The 19,433-nt window shown below is 36.4% G+C and overlaps 1 protein-coding gene across 1 annotated transcript in view; it reads right to left on the bottom strand.

Annotated features, from left to right (window-relative positions):
- The window catches only part of LOC121437524 (fibroblast growth factor 13), a 509,730-nt gene that overhangs the window by 201,599 nt on the left and 288,698 nt on the right, over positions 1-19,433 (bottom strand). Inside the window, exon 2 of the mRNA XM_041637389.1 lies at positions 17,527-17,694. Within this exon, the coding sequence (XP_041493323.1) occupies positions 17,527-17,694 (168 nt within the window). The remainder of the gene's footprint in view (positions 1-17,526; positions 17,695-19,433) is intronic.

Genomic DNA, 19,433 nt, shown 5'->3' with positions numbered 1-19,433 from the left:
GCATCTCACATATACCATATTAAATTATTATTGCTTTTATCCAATCTTAACTGCTTTTAATTATTAAAATGCATTAGTTGATGTATCCAAATACATATGGAAATTTTAGGTATGTTGTAAAAAGAGGAAAAATACCAAAGTCCTACAGAATTATGGAGACAATTCCAGCTTCTAGTCTTCTGTGTCTACTCATTGAACCTCCTCCCAGCAGAAGAGAAGATAAAGTTAAGTTATAGTTAAAAACTAACTTTCTCTCTTCTACCATTGATATCTTTTTCCTATTCAAAGCCTTGTTCAAAGTTAAGGTATGGAGGAGGAAAAAAAACCTAGATATCAGAGGGTTTCACATGTAACAGGAATATATATTTTCAAAAGTAAAATTCCATGGTCCACTACTGAGACCTAATCTATATTTATAGTACTATGACATTTTCATTTTCTTGAGAAAAAGGTCATTCACCAAAAAGTATCTAGGGACTCCACCACCTGCTATTAGTGTAGCAAGTAACTATAGCTGAGCATAATTCAATAATAATGAATAGTTCAACTATAAGATTTCTATCATAAAGAAATAATCAACCTTGACCAATGAAAAAAGAATTAGCTGAATTTCTTAAGTTTCTCATCCAGATGACACAAGCATTTTCTCCCTCATGAGGCCACTTAGAAAGAATTATTTCACTTTGTTCAAAAGCATGGTCTACTCAGAAAACTTATATCCAATTTTTCATGGTGAGTAAACATTTTCTTGGGATCTACATTCTCAAATCTGAGATGAACACTCAGCTCATAACATATTGTTAACTCAACATTTCTTCACCATCAAACTTGTTTTTTTGCAAACACTTTGATTCAGCAAGATATCTTCACCACTAGATAAGGAATCAATTTTCACAGAGGACTGAGTGCATGTCATTGTCAAGTTGGCAGAAAACTTTAAAGCCCCCAAACCATCCTTGATTACAGTGTATTAATACAGCTTGAAGGTATGTCAGGTTTAAGTTCTTTTATTTAAAAAATGTTCATTTTACATACCAACAATAGTTCCCCCTCCCTCCCCTCCTCCTACTAGCTCCCCACCTTCTTACTGACCCAACCCCCTTTCCACTCCTCAGAAAGGGTTAAGGCCTCCTATGAGGAGTCAACAAAGTCTGGTATACCAATTAGAGGCAGGACAAAGCACCGCCTGCCCCCCACCGCTATATCAAGGCTAAGCAAGGTATCCCACCATAGGGAATGGGTTCCAAAATGCCAGTTCATGCACCCAGGATAAGTCCTGGTCCCGCTGCCAGGAGCTCCTCCAACAGATCAAGACACATAGCTGTTACACATATTCAGAGTGCCAAGTTCGGTCCCATGCAGCTTCCCCAGCTAACCGCTAGGGCTGCAAAGATGGTTGCTTGGTAAAAAGCAATGGCTACTTTTCCAGGGGACATGTTTTCAAATCCCAGCATCAACTTGGCAACTCAAAACTGTTTGTAACTCCAATTCTAGGTAGTTCTGTGTCTTCTTCTGGTCTCCTTGGGAAACAGGCATGTATGTGGTGTACATACTTACATAATGTACATACTTACATACTAGCATAATAAATGAAAAAAAAAACAGTTCTGGCAAGGGATCACCATTGGATATGACAGGATTATGACTGTATATGATTCCTCATGTTCATCTACAAAGAGTCATTTAACCAAACCACTTCAATGACTCTTACAATTAGTCCCCAAAGTGTAATATGTAGAGAGAGAATTCAGTGACACACTGAAGGGAATTGAACTACACTGCCCAGATGTTAAAAGAAATACACAAGAGGCATACATTAACTAACACTTCCCTCTATTTTTACACTTCCTTGCTAGAACCCAAGTCTCCACTTAGCTTTGTTAGCACCTCATTCTCCTACTTTACTTATTTCACTCCTGAGGACTTCACTGCCAACCCAGTCTCTTTAGCTGCGTCCACTGCTGTCATGATTTATTCTTGGATTATATTATTATATACATATAAATAAAAGTTTTACATATTTATGAGGTATGAAATGACATGACAGCTTTTAATATGGTGTGGAAGTCAAAATCCACAAAGCCATCCTTCAGATCAAAAACTGGATTTCCTCACTGATAAGAACATTTTGAGATCCACTCTCCCAGGAACACTCAACATTAGCTCTACTCATGGAATAGTAAAAAAGGAAAATAAAGAAAGAAGAGGAAGAAAGTAAGGAAAGAGGGAAGGAAAGAAGGAAAAGGAGATTCAAATTGGTTTTTTCTATAGAATAGAGAAGAATTCATATCCTTTGATTAGCTTTTGTCCATACCCCTATTTCAGTTTGTATAAGCTACTAGTCCACTCTGTATTTCTATTAATTCAATTGTTTTGACTCCACATGAAGAGAAGAAATATGTAGTATCTATGTTTCTATGTTTAGCTTATTTTATTCAGCACCATGTTGTTTAATTACATTCAAGTTATTGTAAATGTATTAATTTCTTCTTTCATATATGTATGTATGTATGCAAGCATATGTTTAACAAGAAACATTTTCATTATTCTACTCTCTGGAGATAGTCCTTTAGTTTTGATTCCTTAGCTTGGCTACTGTGAATAACGCTGCACTATAAATATCACTTTGTCATACTGTCTTCAAATCTTTCGGGAAAAAATGAAGAAAGGTAGGCAAAAATATACAGACAGGGTTATGCTGCTGGAGCACTTACCACTCCTTCAGCCAATAGCCAAAGAAATAGCAGCCCACTGGGTGTGGTCTATTGCTCTTTAAAAAAGAGCAGCAACCCTCTGCTCCTTCACTTGCTTCAGGCTCTTGCTCCAGCAATTAGACTCCTTTCCTGGCTGTCAGTGTTTTGTAAGTTTTTCCCCTAAAATAAATACCCCCTTTGAATCCAAACTGGCATGGGATTGTTTCACGCATTAGGGTTAAATAAAAATGAAGACTCTCCCAAACAAAAAATAAGTAAGAGGTTAAAAAGACAACTTACAGACTAGTAGAATATTTTTAATCTATACACCTTATAAAGGATAGATAATAAAAACTATGAGGAACTCAAAGAACTCTTCAGGGAGAAAATGAATAATCTTATTAATAAATGGGTATAGTATCTAAATAAACCCTTCTCAAAAAAAGGCAGATAAAATGGCTAATGGATACATTAAAAACATCTCAGTATCACTGATCAGTATGAAGATGTAAATTAAATGAGATATAATGAGATAAACTCATACATACGCTAGAAAAACTATTTTTAACAATAAAAAGACAGCAAGTATTGATCAAGATGTAGATTAGGAGAAACCTTGTCAAAAGGTGGAACAGACTTAGGACAGGAGTCCCTGGAAACAACAACGCAGAAATGTTCTTGGTTTTCTGATCAGAAATGCCAGAAGACTTCCAGCTCTTTATCTTCCTAAAAGGCTACTTGTGAGGTTGGGACTGAGTCCCTAGGTCAGATAATAATCCCTTATGATGAATGGCTGTAGAATTATTCGTTCGAGAGATATTCAGGGTAAAAATGGATTCTACCCATTCTCCGATTTCAGCCCATCTCTTAGATGAATTGAGCGTTACCTCTTCAGAGGAAGGAATGATGGAGTAACAAGCATTAAAGACACACCAATTGAAGCTATTTTTTTCGGGTCAAGAGAATGAAATCTCTGGCCTGAGTGGATCTAACATTCCAGATTACGAAACACTTAAGAGTAAATCCTGTTGGACAAATCAAAGACATGGCTAAGGGATTACCTTCAGGAAGGGTGATTCCCAGAATGCCTTATTAAAGAGAAGGGAGACATATTCTTTCTTTTAATGAGACAACACACATTTCCTTCCCGGAATCCCAAGCTCTGTGCAGTCATTATAGAGTCATCATGAAGTTCTGTTCGGTCTGCCCATGGCTCAGAAAGATATATCCTTTCCTTTTTCTTATCTCAGTTTTTCTAAAAGATGTTAGCCAGAGCATAAGTTTGTTTTTGATGGTACTATGGGTTTTTTTTCCACTCTTTTACTGCATGCCTCTTGCCTATCACGTGGTTCACCTCCATTCCTGTGTCACTCAAAGAGCATGGCTTTTTATCTTCTTCATTTTCCTTTTCCTTGCAGTTGCCAAGCTCTACAGCTTACTCACACTGGGATCTTTATTTTAAACTCAAATAAAAATCATTTTTCAAATTTAAATAAGTGAAAAATAAAATATAAATTAGTGCAATCATCATGGGAAACTGTTAAGCGTCTCCTGAAAACAAACTAATAGCATTATTATATGATTCAGCAATCTACTTACTGGTATTTACCTGAAAGAATCACAATCATATATCATCAAAGAGATGCTTTCTTTTTAGTTTTGAATATTAGGCACTGGTAGGTGAGTATCAACATCCTAGAACTCATTCCTGAGAAATTTGAGGATCACATCATATGGTATCTGACACAAAGAAAGGCATCTCAAAGAGTGTTGCATGAACCCATGAATTAAGGCAGGAATGAATGAAAGATACAGAAATAACTCATAGGGTATGAATGCGAAAAGCATGGAGGACCAAACACATCACAGTATTGCTACCCTGGCTTCTCTACTGAGCACAAACATAAGTATATGGCATTGTTTTAGCTGCCATGTTCTAGAATGATTAAAAATGAAATAGGATATAACTAACAGACTAGCCCCAATTCGTGTCTTCCTGTCATTCCTTAGTTCCTTAGGGCAGATTTAGTATCTCTCTTGTCATGCTGTGCCTACTACACAGCATAATGTCTCACTTTGCAAAACACTCAATAAATATCTATTGACAAATACATCCATTCTGTTAATGGTGATTAGAAACACTCAGTCACTTGTTGCCTGGAATTAGGGCAAATGGCCCATTGAACTCAAAATATCCAAATTTGTTAGATGAATAAGCTGTTTGTGATGATAAATATTTATTGAGTGCTTCTTTTTGCCAGACATTATGCTATGCTTGTGGTATCTCTTCAGTACAGCTCTACTGACAGGAAGGAAATAAAGGCTGCATGGTTTAATGTAGTCCTCATAGAGGAGGAGGCTAGCTAACATATCCATCGCTTTTCCCAAAGCAAAAACGCCACTGTAGGAAAAGGTTCTCAAACTATTCTCCTTCACTTTGGGAACGTTTTTTTCCTTCCTCAGCAAATATGCCGGGTATATTTAACCAATTACCCCCTAAGTGAACAGCTAGCCATGCATGCCAATTAAAGATTTACTGAATCAATTCATGCATCTTCTAACATGGATCCAAAATGCTACCTTCTTAGCGGAAAATCAAATGAGTACAGAGGAAATAATAGCCGAAGAAGAAAGAAGAAAGCAAAGTTTTTGGCTGCCAGCTTCTATAATCCCCACTTTTTGAAATACCCTTTGTTCCACTCTTGTTACATGAAAAGAGCCAGAGTTTATTCCCAGCCTGAGGCAGTCTGCTAGACAAATGTCCTCCCTGTATGAATGGCTTTTTTGAACCCACATTATCCCGTTGAGGGCTATGATTATTTTGAGCTTTGCTGTGCTGGATGTATCCCAGAAAAGGCTCCAGTAGAACAACCCTGTGAGCTCCACTGCTCTGCTGTGTTTTCCTCTAATGAACAATTTTAAATAGTGATTATATCCACATGTGTAATGGTCTATGCGTACATCCAAATTCACCTTGAATTGTATCCAATGACCACAAAGTGAACAACTTCCTAGTTTCTGTGTGTATGTGCATGTGTGTATATATATATGTAGGTATGTGTGTTTTAATCAATTGTGTCACCACAGAAACAATGACAAGTCTCTAGTAGACTTTGCCTAAGACATTTCCTGCCTGTGGAAGTCTGCAGTGAGTGGTCTGTACCTAGGCCAGAGAATGATGCTTGTGTTTATAGAGGATAGAAATTAGGGAGAAAGGGAAAGATGAAGAAAGATAAAGAGAGGAAAATAAACAGAACAACTCTAATATGCACATGTTGATCACCCCAATATCCCTGTGCCAATATATAGAGTAAACAAAAAGGATAGTGCTCCCCTTAGTGCACAGAATTTCTTTGATGCAAAATATGTATAAGAGCCTAGACTTTTACAGAAATACTTAAACATGTGAATTTTCCCACTAGAAGTGTCCAAGTGTAGAAAGACAGTTTTCTGTGGGTCTGTTGCATGGTGATGTGGCCTACGGAATAATGAGCAAAGCCTATGTAAAGGCCCAGTGTTTTCATGAGATAAACTATGAGTTTGGAGTATTCCTCCACTTAAACAAGTATTGTAGGACAAATGATGTGTAGCCAACAGGTGTTCAAACACGGAACAATGGAGAAAAAAAACGTGTAACACAATATCAGAAGGGTGGGTTTGCACATAATCCCTGCCTTCTTTGTATGATAATATTCAGTGTTGAGAATACCTAAAGAATGTACTCCATTGAACTAAGTCAGTAATCTACTCAGAGATTCTAGATAGTTCTATAGCTTTCTTGTGAATACTAACTCTCCAGCAGTGGATAAGATGCTGCTTAGCTCTTTCTCTTGTCCTGGGATTAAAAAGAGGAGTAAAGGTATCAGAGGAGCTGAGACTGCACAGTGCAGAAGAAAGTCTAGATGTGGACATCATGCATGCTTTACTCCACATCCCCCTTTGGACGCTGATTAGCTGTGTGACAATGTAAAGAAGTTGTTATACATATCTACAATTCAGCTTCCACATCCTGCCCTCCAAGACTAATGAAGCCTATCTTTTGGGTGACTGAGAAGACTAGCAGAATTCAACCTGAAGTTACTGCCACAGAAATGATAGGTGACCATCTATCCCTAACTGAATTATAATATAGAACATCCTGTCAAGAACACATCAAAGAAATATTTGGTCCCTCTTTTCTCATGTTTCATAAAATGGACTATTTTGTATAATTTCAGTCATTTTGAAAATCACAAAGACCTCTAAGTGGACTGTGATAGAAGCAGTTTGGCAGGGCTTAAGTCTCTCCTCACTATTTCATCACACCAGGTCTTAGGTCACCAGATGATTTTGTACGAAACAGGATTTTGAGGTAGAATGTCCACTGACTTAAGGTAATCACTAAGTGGTAAGTACCTGAGCAGTTTATCCCAGCACAGTCACTAAACAATAACTCTGAACACAGTAGAATAAAAAACACGTTGACCAAGTTAAACTTGGAACTGTTCGGAGAATATATATCTTAAAATAGCAGGTCGCATAAACAGATATCTGCTAACACCTGGGTGGAAGTGAACATGTGACTTTCATGTGTTGAAGTGAGTGTGGATTTTGGCTGTGAGGCAAGACAAGGGTAAGTGCTGATAAAATACAGAATGTAAGGTCTCTTGTTCAACACATTCTCCTAGGCATTATTTAAGCTGCTTATTCTTAAGAACACTAAGAAATGCTGTGACATATAACGAATGAATTCCAGAATTCATACCATTTAGAATACTCAGAATGACTTGTAAACAAGGATGCAATTAAAGCCTCCCAATCCCATCAGAATCAGTTTTCAAATACATGCTGCTGTGATAATTTTAGGCCACAGTGGCTGATTATGTCTTGTGTTAAGAAGGCAATGGCTCAATGATGACAGCCTCTGGAATAGCTCAGGGACTGACACCTGGGGTTACAAGTAGCTTGAGTTGAGCTTAATTTACCATTTTGTTCCAGAGTTATAGTAAAGAACTAGAAGTAATTTTACTGCATCTCCAAACATCCTTTGTCACTTCTCCATCTTATACTCTAAGTACATTCACACATGGGTCAGGAAAAAACTCTTCTGCCCACATCTAGGAGCTCCATTAACTACACTTTGAAAAAAAGAATGTGCTACAATTGCTTGTAAGAAAGAATGATGGTCACAAGGTGGCAGATTTCTACACTCCTATGGAAAAGCCTGGTTAGTTTTATAAAAACACACGGATAATAGAGGAAAAACACAAGAAAACATTTAAACTTTGAAAGTGTGTGTGTGTTAGAAACTATGGATTTCTTCCATGTCTTCATCTTCTAAAGATCAACATAAAAGCTGCCTGTCCAACTGTGACCTCTAATCACAGGGCACTTCCTGAATAGGCTCATGTAAATGACATTGATGTGGGATTCCTCTCTGTATACTGTGAATACCATTGGTTAATAAAGAAACTGCCTTGGTCTGTTGATAGAGCAAAACTTAGCTAGATGAGGAAAACTAAACAGCATGCTGAGAGAAAAGAGGCAGAGTCAGGAGAAACCATGGAGCCGCCGGCAGAGGCAGACATACCAGAACCTTGCCGGGAGGCCATGAGCCTTGTGGTAAAATATAAAATAATGGAGATAGGTTAAATTAATATGTAATAGAAGCTAGAGCTAATGGGCCAAGCAATGATTTAATTAATGCAGTTTCTGTGTGGTTATTTCAGGGCCGAGCAGCCAGGAACCAACAAGTGGCCTCCTCCAACAAATTGGTGCCAATATGGTTGAATAAAATTCACTTAAAACCTGAGAATGCTTACAAAGGAATCCTAGACACAAAAGAACAGAGTTAAGCATGATCTGGTAGCAGCATTTTCTTCGGTGGGCTCTGTTTGCTAGAAGGAAGAAGTGACATGGCTCCTGTAAGGGAGGTTTTCCTGACTCAGTGTTACCAGAAAAAAAAGCTGCGCCATTTTTGAAATGCCAGCTTTCTGGGCTGTAGCTGCCAGTGCAACCCCTGGCTCTTTCAGAAGGCCTAGCATTTATATGGAGTTTGTGAGCAACGTGCTGCAACTTGCATCATGGCAACTTAGACCTGCCATGTATCTAAAAATGGGGCAATGTACATGACTATCAGAGGCAGCAAACAGCTCCACCATGTTGGACTTGGTAAGGCAAGCAGCACGTTCCACATATACTCTAGCAATGCCACAGCTTAGAGTCTTAAGTGCTTAGCATTTTAAGAAGCACTTCTGGTCAGAAAATAATTGCAGATACACATAAAGACAAATTCTGATGGAAAAGATCACTAAATGGGTAACAGTGTTGGTTAAAGGTACTTAGGCTTTGGATAGAGAAGAACAGGAGTATAGAGAGTCGGAAAAGAAGAAAATGGTTATATATATATACACATATATATATATATATATATATATCTCAAAGTCTTTAAAAAGACAGAATACAGATAGTCATAGATTAAAGGAGTAAAGATAATAAATATTAAAAAGTAATAGAGTAAAAATAAGTCATGTAAAGGTGGACAATTCACAGAGAGTCTGGATTATGTATATTATTATGTTTTCTTTGAAGTTTTTGACTGTGAAGGAGCTAAGTAACTAACATATATATTAAACGGTATTTTGTCATCAAAATGTGTCTTCAATATGTTGCTTTGGAAAAAAAGGTTTTTCTTTTGTTTCCACAGAATATGAGGACCTGTGTGGATTAATGTGGCTTGATGAACAAAGGCTCCCCAAAGGTCACCTTGAATACCCCCCAAAATTACTTTGCCCAACAAATAGCAGGAAGCAGTCTAGAGAGAACTACACATATATTCCCAAATATTGTCTATAAATGTTTGTTTACATTTAAAGCAGAATATGCTATAGATATTTGCATTGGTATGGATCTTTGTTAACTGATAAAAATTTAAGGTCAAATTTGTTATATATTTTTGCTCTTGATTAAGGTATTGTATTTGTAAGAAATATAGGTTAATAGATAATCATCTATAATAGTCAAGTGTGTAGTCATGTTAATTAGGTTTTCCAGATATATATATATATATATATATATGTGTGTGTGTGTGTGTGTGTGTGTGTGTGTGTGTCTTTCAGTTAAATAGGTATTCTTCAAATTTTCCAGAGACCTTCAAAATATGGCATTTAAAATGTTTTAAGAACTTAGGACTTATCAAGACAATGAGACACATCTGATCTGGCAGTACCAATTTACTTCAAGAGAAAGATGTGCATCAAAGAGGCTCCTTATGGAGTTCGTTAGCCATTTGGGTAAGAAATTGCTCTTGCCTGGACTTCTTGATGAACTGGACATGCAGGACCTGCAGAGAAATGACTGCTGAAATTGTCTAAAGGTGAGATGATCCTTTTGGGTTCCTGCTGTGTGAAAGAGTCTGCCAGACATTCTGCAGGGCACAGAAGATAGTGACTGACAAACTGTTAATATAGGTGAAACTGTCTTTGAAATTTCCTGCTTCATGGAAAAATCTGCCAGATACTATGGGCTAGTAGGATGAAGATGGATTTCCCAATGGTACAAAGGAACTTTGGGTGACTGTCCAGGTAGAGTGATGTCTCTGTCATTTCTAGAGTTTTAGAAGTTTCTTACAATGCACTTCCTGTTTACTTAGGCAATATTATATGCTTCTGGATTCTTTTATGGAGTAGAAGAATTTATAGTTATAGTTTTTCTTAGTTATACTAAAATATATAGTAGATATAAATATTGTAACTGTAATTCTTGCTTGATACCTGTTTTGTTATATGTAATTTTACTATGTTAATGTTAAAACCTTCCTTCTTATTTAAACAGAAAAGGGGAGGTGATGTGGGATTCACCCTCTGTATGCTGTGAATACCATTGGTTAATAAAGAAACTGCTTTGGCATGTTGATAGAGCAGAACTTAGATAGGCAGGAAAAACTAAATGGCATGCTGGGAGAAAAGAGGCAGAATCAGGAGAAGCCATGGAGCCCCACCAGAGTCAACTTTACCTGGTAAGCCACTGTCATGTTACAATACACAACACAATTAATGGAGATGGGTTAAATTAATATGTAAGAGTTAGCCAATAAGAAGCTATGGTTAATGGGACAAGCAGTGTTTTAAATAATATAATTTCTATGTGATTATTTTTGGGCTGATCAGCTGGGAACAAACAAGTGGCCTCTCCTACAACATGACATGATAAAATTTCTGCATTGGTGGCTGCTGCTAAACACCAGGTTTTCTGACAAGGTGATTTTTTTTCCTATTTTTTCTAGTACACTGATTCCAACTCTGTTAGAACATTGCAGTCACCTTGGGAGCCATCCTCTTAAGCAGGTCCACCACAAGAATTCCTGCATCATTGTTGCTGGTAGGTTGGTTTGAGTCTGATGCTAAAACCAAGCATCAATATTACCTAAAAGGTCCTCAGATGACTCCACTGTGAAGATAACATGGAGATCTGCTATGCTAATGCGGTCATTATGCCAAGACATTCCTCAGCTCTAAGGATGGCCTGTGAACTATGACACCAAACACATTTTTATCTCATTCAGTTGATAGCCTTTTGCATAGAAAGACAGAAATACTTTCTTGACTAAGGGATTATTTCTTGTCTTATACAATCTGCTTATCTAGTCCTGCACAGAAACAAGCAGTTACATTCAAGAACTGATCCATAGACAGCACTTGGAGTTGTGTCTGGTAGGTGGGAGCCTAAGAGGAAAGGGTCAGCAACAATTATTTTTCAAATGGGCTTCTTATCAAAGTCTTGGTCTGATGGGAAAGCACTGCTTAGTGGAACAAGTGGAACTTTTCTCAGGGTGAGTTTTGTGGGATGTTAATAGAGATAAGGAATAAGACAGTTGCAGTAGCTACAAGATGACTTTCAATATATAATTGAATTAAGTAAGATTCATAATCAGCAACACTTGTCCAAACCTTGAATGGAGCTAGTATAATCATCACTCTCTAGTAGTGGTAGGTAATTTATCAAACATATTTTGCTATAGAATTCATCTTTATATGATAGTATCTGACACAATCAATGGCTTAAGAAACATAATTGGAAAGCATTGATCTGATTAACAAAATAAGCATGTGGTCATCTAAAACAAAATAATGAGTGCTTGGATGATGCTTCATTGTTAGGATGATCTGCCTATTATGCACATGGCCCAGGATGCCATGCCCTAGCATTGCAAGTAATAAAATACAGGGTAAGCATCAGATCAGAGGCATCAGATCAGAAGCAGCAGCACATTTTAGTAATATTTCTTCAATAAAGGAAAACTTCTGCACATTATAGTTTACTTTAATTGGGGACATCAGCAAAATGTCATTCAGGATTTTATGGGCATGGGACATGATTGAGCTGGGCCTAACAAGCTGGGTCAGAAGGACATATTTTCTTAAGTGGCTTATCAACTGACTATGAAGAAAAAGAGTTGCTGACATACCATAGCCAAGAGAATATTGGCATCACAATCCCTGATATGATGGTTTTGAATGGGATAGTATCAATATGATTGAATGGTTTACTTTTTTTCATATATGATAATTTGATTTTGACTTTGGCCATTTTATTTTAGTCAAAATCACTACCATACACCATCATTCACCCAATAAAACTTCAGTGCACTTTCCCATAACAGCCATATTAAACATAAATATATTAAATGGATCATCAGAGTTAGATTTATCTAGCAGAAATCTCTAATCCTAATATTAACTAAGAAAACCTCAACAAGAGAAAAAATTGCCACTACAATGGAAACACATAAAACTAAATGTGTTAGGAGGTCTTGTGCTTTAAGAAGAGTATCATATTTTCAAAGAAAATAATGTTTATTGGTTTATACTGTACAAGTTAGCCTGGAGATGGAACTGGGATGTATATGTTCAATAAGAGAATAATAATAAATTCCCATTGTGTGCTGAAATTGAATTATTAGTTGCTAAGTATACTTCCTTGATTAGATCATGAGTTTTTTCAAAGAGAAAAGTGATGCCCAAATTCTGACTTAATTTTATATAGGGTGAAGAAATAGGCAGGAATGGAGACTATGTTTCAAGTCCATAGATTGTTTCCTACTGTTATTAGGAAACAAGCTCTCTTCTAGGAAATACTTGACATGCAACCAAAAGAAACACACCTGGATACATGGTGGGGAAATGTTATGGTTAATCATTGCTGATCAGCATGGTCTTCTTATTTCTGAATTTTATGCTAACCAATATCTTTATCATTTCTGACAGACAACAATTAAGCTGCCATTTGCGTCAATGAGTGTAGAAGATTTTCTGGTGTCCTCTACTTATTCTTGAGATCATAAAGCAAAGACAGGAAGACCTAAGTCATATTTGCTCTGCAATAAAAAGATTAAGCATGAACTCTTTATATTCATATCATCTAAACATACCCTTCTAGTTTTTTTTAATAGAAAAGGAATTTCTTCTCAATTGTCATCCTCAAGGGAACACACAGATATATCTATCATTCCTAAAAGACCTTTATGACCTTTTCAGGTATCCAGTATCAGAGGTGGTTACTCAAGTAATTTAGCAACAAAGAGGTTTAATAACAGTGGCTTAGTTTTATCAAATTGTGTAGTAATTCAAATCAACACTGAACTTGTTTCCCAAAAGTTAAATTGGTATTAAAATGAAAAAGTCACAAGAGCAAATAGTAAAATTGCTTTTTAAAAAATGAGAAAAAGAAAACCCTACATTTTCCTAGCCATACTGCTTTATAGTCTCCTATCTTTTCCTCTCTCATATTAGCTAAGTAAGACTGATGCTCATGGTCCCATGTGCTTGCTATGAGGTGAAGACAGCAAGGATTGAAGTCAGAATAACACCATTGTTGTGGTTATAAACACAATCTCCTAAGCACTTAGCAGAAAACTTTGTTTGAACTTTGCTGGTGCAAGGTATTGTATATTATCACCCAGTTCTAGGACATATTTTATTCCCCAAATGATACTTGCAGGAATAAAAGCATTAGAGATGTGCCCAGGGATAAAAATGTGTGTGTATACATACCCACATTCACCATGAATACAAAACAGTATACAGGCCAGAATTCAAGTTTCAGATTACAAGATGTTCATAGATCACTGAGGTTGATGCTATTTTTATATCACATTAACTTCAAAAATTACTATTATAATAAAAATTTTCACTTGTAAAACCAAACACTAGAAATTTACTAGCTATCTCTCTGGATCTTAAAGACTACCTACCTACTTTCAAGCTTGGATATCTTGGCTGTGACTCTCTTTTTAGCAATCTTTAAACATTAAGAAAAGCCCAATGAGTAGCATTTAGGAAATAGAAGCTATGCTGAAAATAGATTGGCTTCCAGAAGTTGTACTAAATCAGTGGTTTCATTTTGGCACCCATGGTATAGGAAAAGAAAGTGAATAAAGGAACAAAGCTCTGAAGATTATGCTTTCTCTTGCCAAAGGCTCCTGGAACCACAAGAAAAATATGTTGGTAATGATCTCCACTCTCCATGCAACAGCTTTCTTCTAACAAAGAACATTGCTGGTATTGAGCCAAATCAGACTCTCAGATATTCATATGGTCTTCTTCAGCCAAATTCCAGTTTATGTATAAGTGCTCAATTATATCATAAGTGGATGATATAGAAATGATCACATCATATAAATTCAGAAGAATTTGGATGAGATTTAAAATTTTGTTTTGAAATTGGCTGTTCATTAATATAAACTTACTTTTAGCAAACTATAATTGGCTTTAGTGTGTCAAAAAAGCAACAAAATAGTGAGATATTTCTAAGAACTTTTTGCATTGATTCTGAAGGTCTTGAACATAATCCAAAAATGTCTTTGAAAGATAGATGACTGTGAACAATATTAACTATGCTATTTTAATCATCTCAAGTGGTCATAAACAATGGAAATAGCCTGGCTCTTCATAACCATTGACAGCCAAAAGAAGCACCAAAACTTTATAAAAGAAAAAACACAAAAATATAAACAAGTTGACTTTGTCAATTAATTAAAAGAAAAGCAGCTTTTACATAATATACACAGATGTTTTGCTATTATTCAAACTTTTGTTTTTTCAAGTCTTAGTGATTTTTTTTCATTTTTCAATTGATGGTTTCCAATATTATATGAATATCCAAACAATGGAAAGATTGATTATTATTTGTTCCTACTTTGAAATTATAGGAATCCACATCTAATGTCAGTTATAGTCCGATACTACAATACAGTGACTATGAAAGGGAACACATCATTACGATGAATCATATGACAGTAAAATATTTCCATGTAGCCATATAACTTATCACCAATATCCGTTTAAAATATGGAAGCAGCATTTTATTTCTAGTAAATATTGCAAAATGTTACAGCTTTGAGACAGAACTAGAAACGATACCATTGAAAAATCAGTCTTGCAAAAATCTTCCAGGTTGCCAAACTGGCCACTGAACCCTTCCAAATCAATAGACATTTCACCTCCTGGAAATGACAAACTCCCATTTCCTACATGAAAATAAGCATGTTATTCCAAGGTCTGTACACAACACATTTGGTATGCCGCCATCTAAGATACTTGGCCTGCTATGGATCTGTATAGGGACAAAAGGTTTTAATTAATTTGTCTATGTTCACCAATAGCACAGGAATCCTTCCTTGTTTGAATGGATAAAGTATGACTGAAAATAGTGTTACAATATCTCCAAAGAAAGCTTCTGATGAATCTAATGCTATTTCTAAATGATTATTAGGAATAAGAAAGGAAGTTTTAGTTCTGGTATGTCAAAGTATCTGCCAGGAGGACAACCAATCATCTGAAAGAAGACGACGTCTCTCTTCAAAAAATTACAGGCATGAAGATAACAGTAATATTCAACATATTGCCAACCATTGAATTTATGGATTTGAAATGAAAGATTGAAAACTGTGCATCCATTGTAGAGAGTCTGATGGCTACTCATTTTTAATAATTTATATCTAAAAACATTTATGACAGTATTCACAATGCACTCCAGACAGTGCTTGAAAATGAACAAATTCTGCCAAAGTTATGCAATAATGGCCTTACATTTACTAGACTGTTTACTTAATCTAAAATCTAAACTTGTCAAGAAAAATTTAAAGTTTCTAACCAAAGGCTTTACTGAACTTAACCAGTAATTTTTAAACAACATTTTTATTATGCAAACCAAAATATTCAGTTTGCTTACCAGCATAATATATATATATATATATATATATATATATGTATATTTATGTGTGTGTACATATATATATATATATATACATAGATACATAAAGAGTATGAGAGAAAAGAAAGCAGAACATACTGGATTGTACTGTATATAATAAAATAATTATCATTGATGAAAATTCTTGTTTCGGCAACATTAAAAATCAAGCTAAATTTTTCTCAACTAAAGCACGCTGAGATGGATCTTACCCATTGTAAAAGGTCACCATTAATACTTGTAGGAGATTACTTATCGACATTAGGTCTCAGCCACAGTCGATGGTTTAGATTAGCAAAACTATTGGTAGGAAATAAGTGCAAGTGTTTTATTCCACTACCAAAATAGACCTGAGCCTAGATAGAGACTTCTAATTTTCTGCCTATGAGCACTTAAAATCCTGTTTGGAAGAAAGAGAAAGGGACATTTTGAGGTGACACATTTCACTTTGAAAACTACGAACTGGAGCTCACTGTATGTCATCCTCTTACATACCAAACTTTAAACGAAACCAGGTGTCCTTGTTTTCCACATGAGAAACATGGGTGTAACGAGGTTTCTTATGAAGCTGCAAAAGAGTAACTTGATATAGGAACAAAGTCACTTACAGGATATATGAAGACATTATGCAAAAAGTATACTCCAACTGCCATTGAGATGACTGCTGTCACATCCAATGTTGTACACTAGAAAGCTCCATCAATCATGAATGACCAGAAGATAATTTCTTACTGTAAAAGAACCCCTCACATGAATATGCAATATGCGAAAGTCATTTTAAAAGTGGAAATTCACATTTGACAACAATAAAATCACCTCATTGCATTTGTATTGTGTAAAATCGTCCTGTTTGATACATGCAAAAATGTTGGAAAGTGGATAAATATGCATTCTAGCCAGAATAGTTACGTTAGAGATAGATTTGTGACATGGAGTGGAAAGAACACCATATCAATCTGAGTTTAAGTAAGTAACAAGTTGAGTTCTCCAAACCTGTATTGAGCTGGAAAAAAAAAGGATAAAAACACCTCATTGTTTCCGCAAGACATGCATCTTACTGTGGCAAAGCGCAAGTGGACGTGCATTAATTAGGGAGTCTGGTACTGCTTTAGCAAACTAAGTTGATCATGAACATTCTTCCAAAGCAATGCAGAAGCTTTATGGGGTGGAGAAGAGAAAGAAAATTTTGAAACAGTCTTCTCATTATTTCCTTTTAGAAGTGTCATTCCTCAGCTGGCTGCTGCTTCAGGAATGCAAGGCAATGGGAACAGATTTGGGCAGGTGTTGGTTACAGGAGCAAGCAACTTTGGCAGCCAAAATGATATAGTGTCATGACATCAACGGAAAATGTTTTAGCTGCAAGAAGCAGGATGCTGCACGCTGTGCGGAGATGACTGTGTTCTACAGTGTCCCAACTGACACTGCATAACACAGTCACCAGTGAGCCAGGGTCTCCTACAGCTGTCATAGGGACTGAACAACACACAGCACACCACACGGCAATGCACAATCCAAAACGAGGAAGAGAGAGAGAAAGAGAGAGAGAGAGAGAGAGAGAGAGAGAGGATAAAACAAGTAAAACATGTGTCTGTCTTGCACAAACCTTCGGGTTCTGTGTTTTCTTTGTGGTGCACTTGCTTCAGCGGGCAGCAGAAGATTTCGTGACACTTAGCACGAAAGGGGGACTCTTTTTTCTTTAATTCCGCGGATTGGATGGAATCTTGCCGTAACATTATGTATTCCTGTGTGCCAGGGGGGGCGTCATCCAGAACTGTGGTCACCACATAACAAAATGAACTCAAGTTAGAGTTTCATGAAAGCAGCGAACATCTTCAATCAAACCTCCTCCCAGGGAAGACTAACAAAGCAACATTTTTATACAAAGTTTTAACAACTTGGCAATTTTATTTTAAGGAGTCTGAAAAAATCCTGAGAAAAGCTAACTACTAGATAATCTATACCTGCTTTGTGAATACAATAAAATTTAATAGCATCAAATTGTACCCATAGTATAATATTTTTATGTTGACAAGCATGTTGTATTTAAAGAAACACCACAGAGACCCCACATTTCAACTTAAGAGGCTATATAACCATTTAAAGATGAAATGTCACAAGGCACACCAACAATCAGTTATGTTTCGCTTCTCAATCTGAACCTAACAAGAGTTTGACTTCCAAGTTGCTCTCTATGCTTTGACTTCCAAAAAGGACCCAAGTCCTTGTAAATGTCCTTCAGAAGTTCAAAGCCATTTACTGAAGATGAGAGCTTTCTACTGAGTGCCCCCAAATTAACAGTGGATCAAAGACCTACCTGACTGAATTGTACAAGAATAGGGCCAGGTTTACAAATTTGGGGCTTAGATGCCCACTAGGCTCTTGTGAGCTCTGTTTTTCTTCTTAGGCTCACTGTGTGTTTAAGCAGGGTTCTGTCTCCTTACTGTATTTTCCTGGAAAAGCTGGATGTGTGCCTTTATAAGGTCCACAGCTACTTTCTTTAGTTTGAAAACCACCCACTGAAGTGGGTGCAAATTTGATTTGCATTTGCAGAAACAGGGAACTGACCCAAGAATGGAGTTTTTCTTTCACACCCTTCCCCAATGAGGCCATTACATTTCTCTGGGAGTGAGTCAGTGCCTCCGAAGCTGTGATTAATGGCATGCTGACTCATTTTACTCCCCCAAATGCAGATACTTAACATGCATTTAGAAGGACTGATGGCTACCACCAGCCCATTTCTTACAGGGAATAAAGCCTGTGGTGTGCAAAATAAACAACTTATGGCTGAATTTAGATGATATCCAAAGGTTGTTTTTGGCAAAGAATTCAAAATTCATTGGCTGGGGTCTCAGTGGCCTTAAAGAACTTTCTTTCTTGTAGGAGGCAAATGGTATGGAAAACAACACAAGAAAAAAATTCCCATTTAGGATTTAGAAAAAGTTCTTGATAGATAGCACACCCGAACCTGTATATAGAAATATTATTAAATTATGTAAGAAGCTAGTGAATATTTTAGTCCAATTTTCCTCTAGCATTCAGCAGCAGTAATCAAAAACATTGTATAGACACACCATCTCAGCTTTTCCTGGCAGGGAGTTCCCATCATCTACTAGCAGTGTTACTATGACTTCTAAGAATCTTGTTGGTGAGTTCACATGCTTGCTAGCAACAGCTACTATTCAACACATTTGCAACCATTTCCTGCCATGAGGAGATAGTCATGATAATAGATACACATCTCAAATTCCAGTATCACAGCTGAAGAAACATTCTGGTTTTACCCTGCAAAATATTAAAATAAAATTCTCCAAATCTGAACTCTTAAAAATACACTGCCATTGTCTAGAAACCAAGAAACCCATTTTTAGGATCTGCTATATAGAAAACATTTTTTTTAAGATTAAGGGGTAATTGGGGCTAAAAAAGGAAAGCTATAACTTTCAGATAATGCATAAGGAGAGTGTGTTACTAGGGACTGCACACTGAATATCAGTAAATTGTCTTCCATTT

The sequence above is a fragment of the Microtus oregoni genome, unplaced genomic scaffold (assembly GCF_018167655.1).
Source record: "Microtus oregoni isolate MIOR12 unplaced genomic scaffold, Mior012 000052F_ref0000163, whole genome shotgun sequence".
NCBI classification, from domain to species: domain Eukaryota; kingdom Metazoa; phylum Chordata; class Mammalia; order Rodentia; family Cricetidae; genus Microtus; species Microtus oregoni.
Note: the sequence above shows the minus strand (reverse complement) of the source record. Positions and strands in the feature narration are given on the sequence as shown.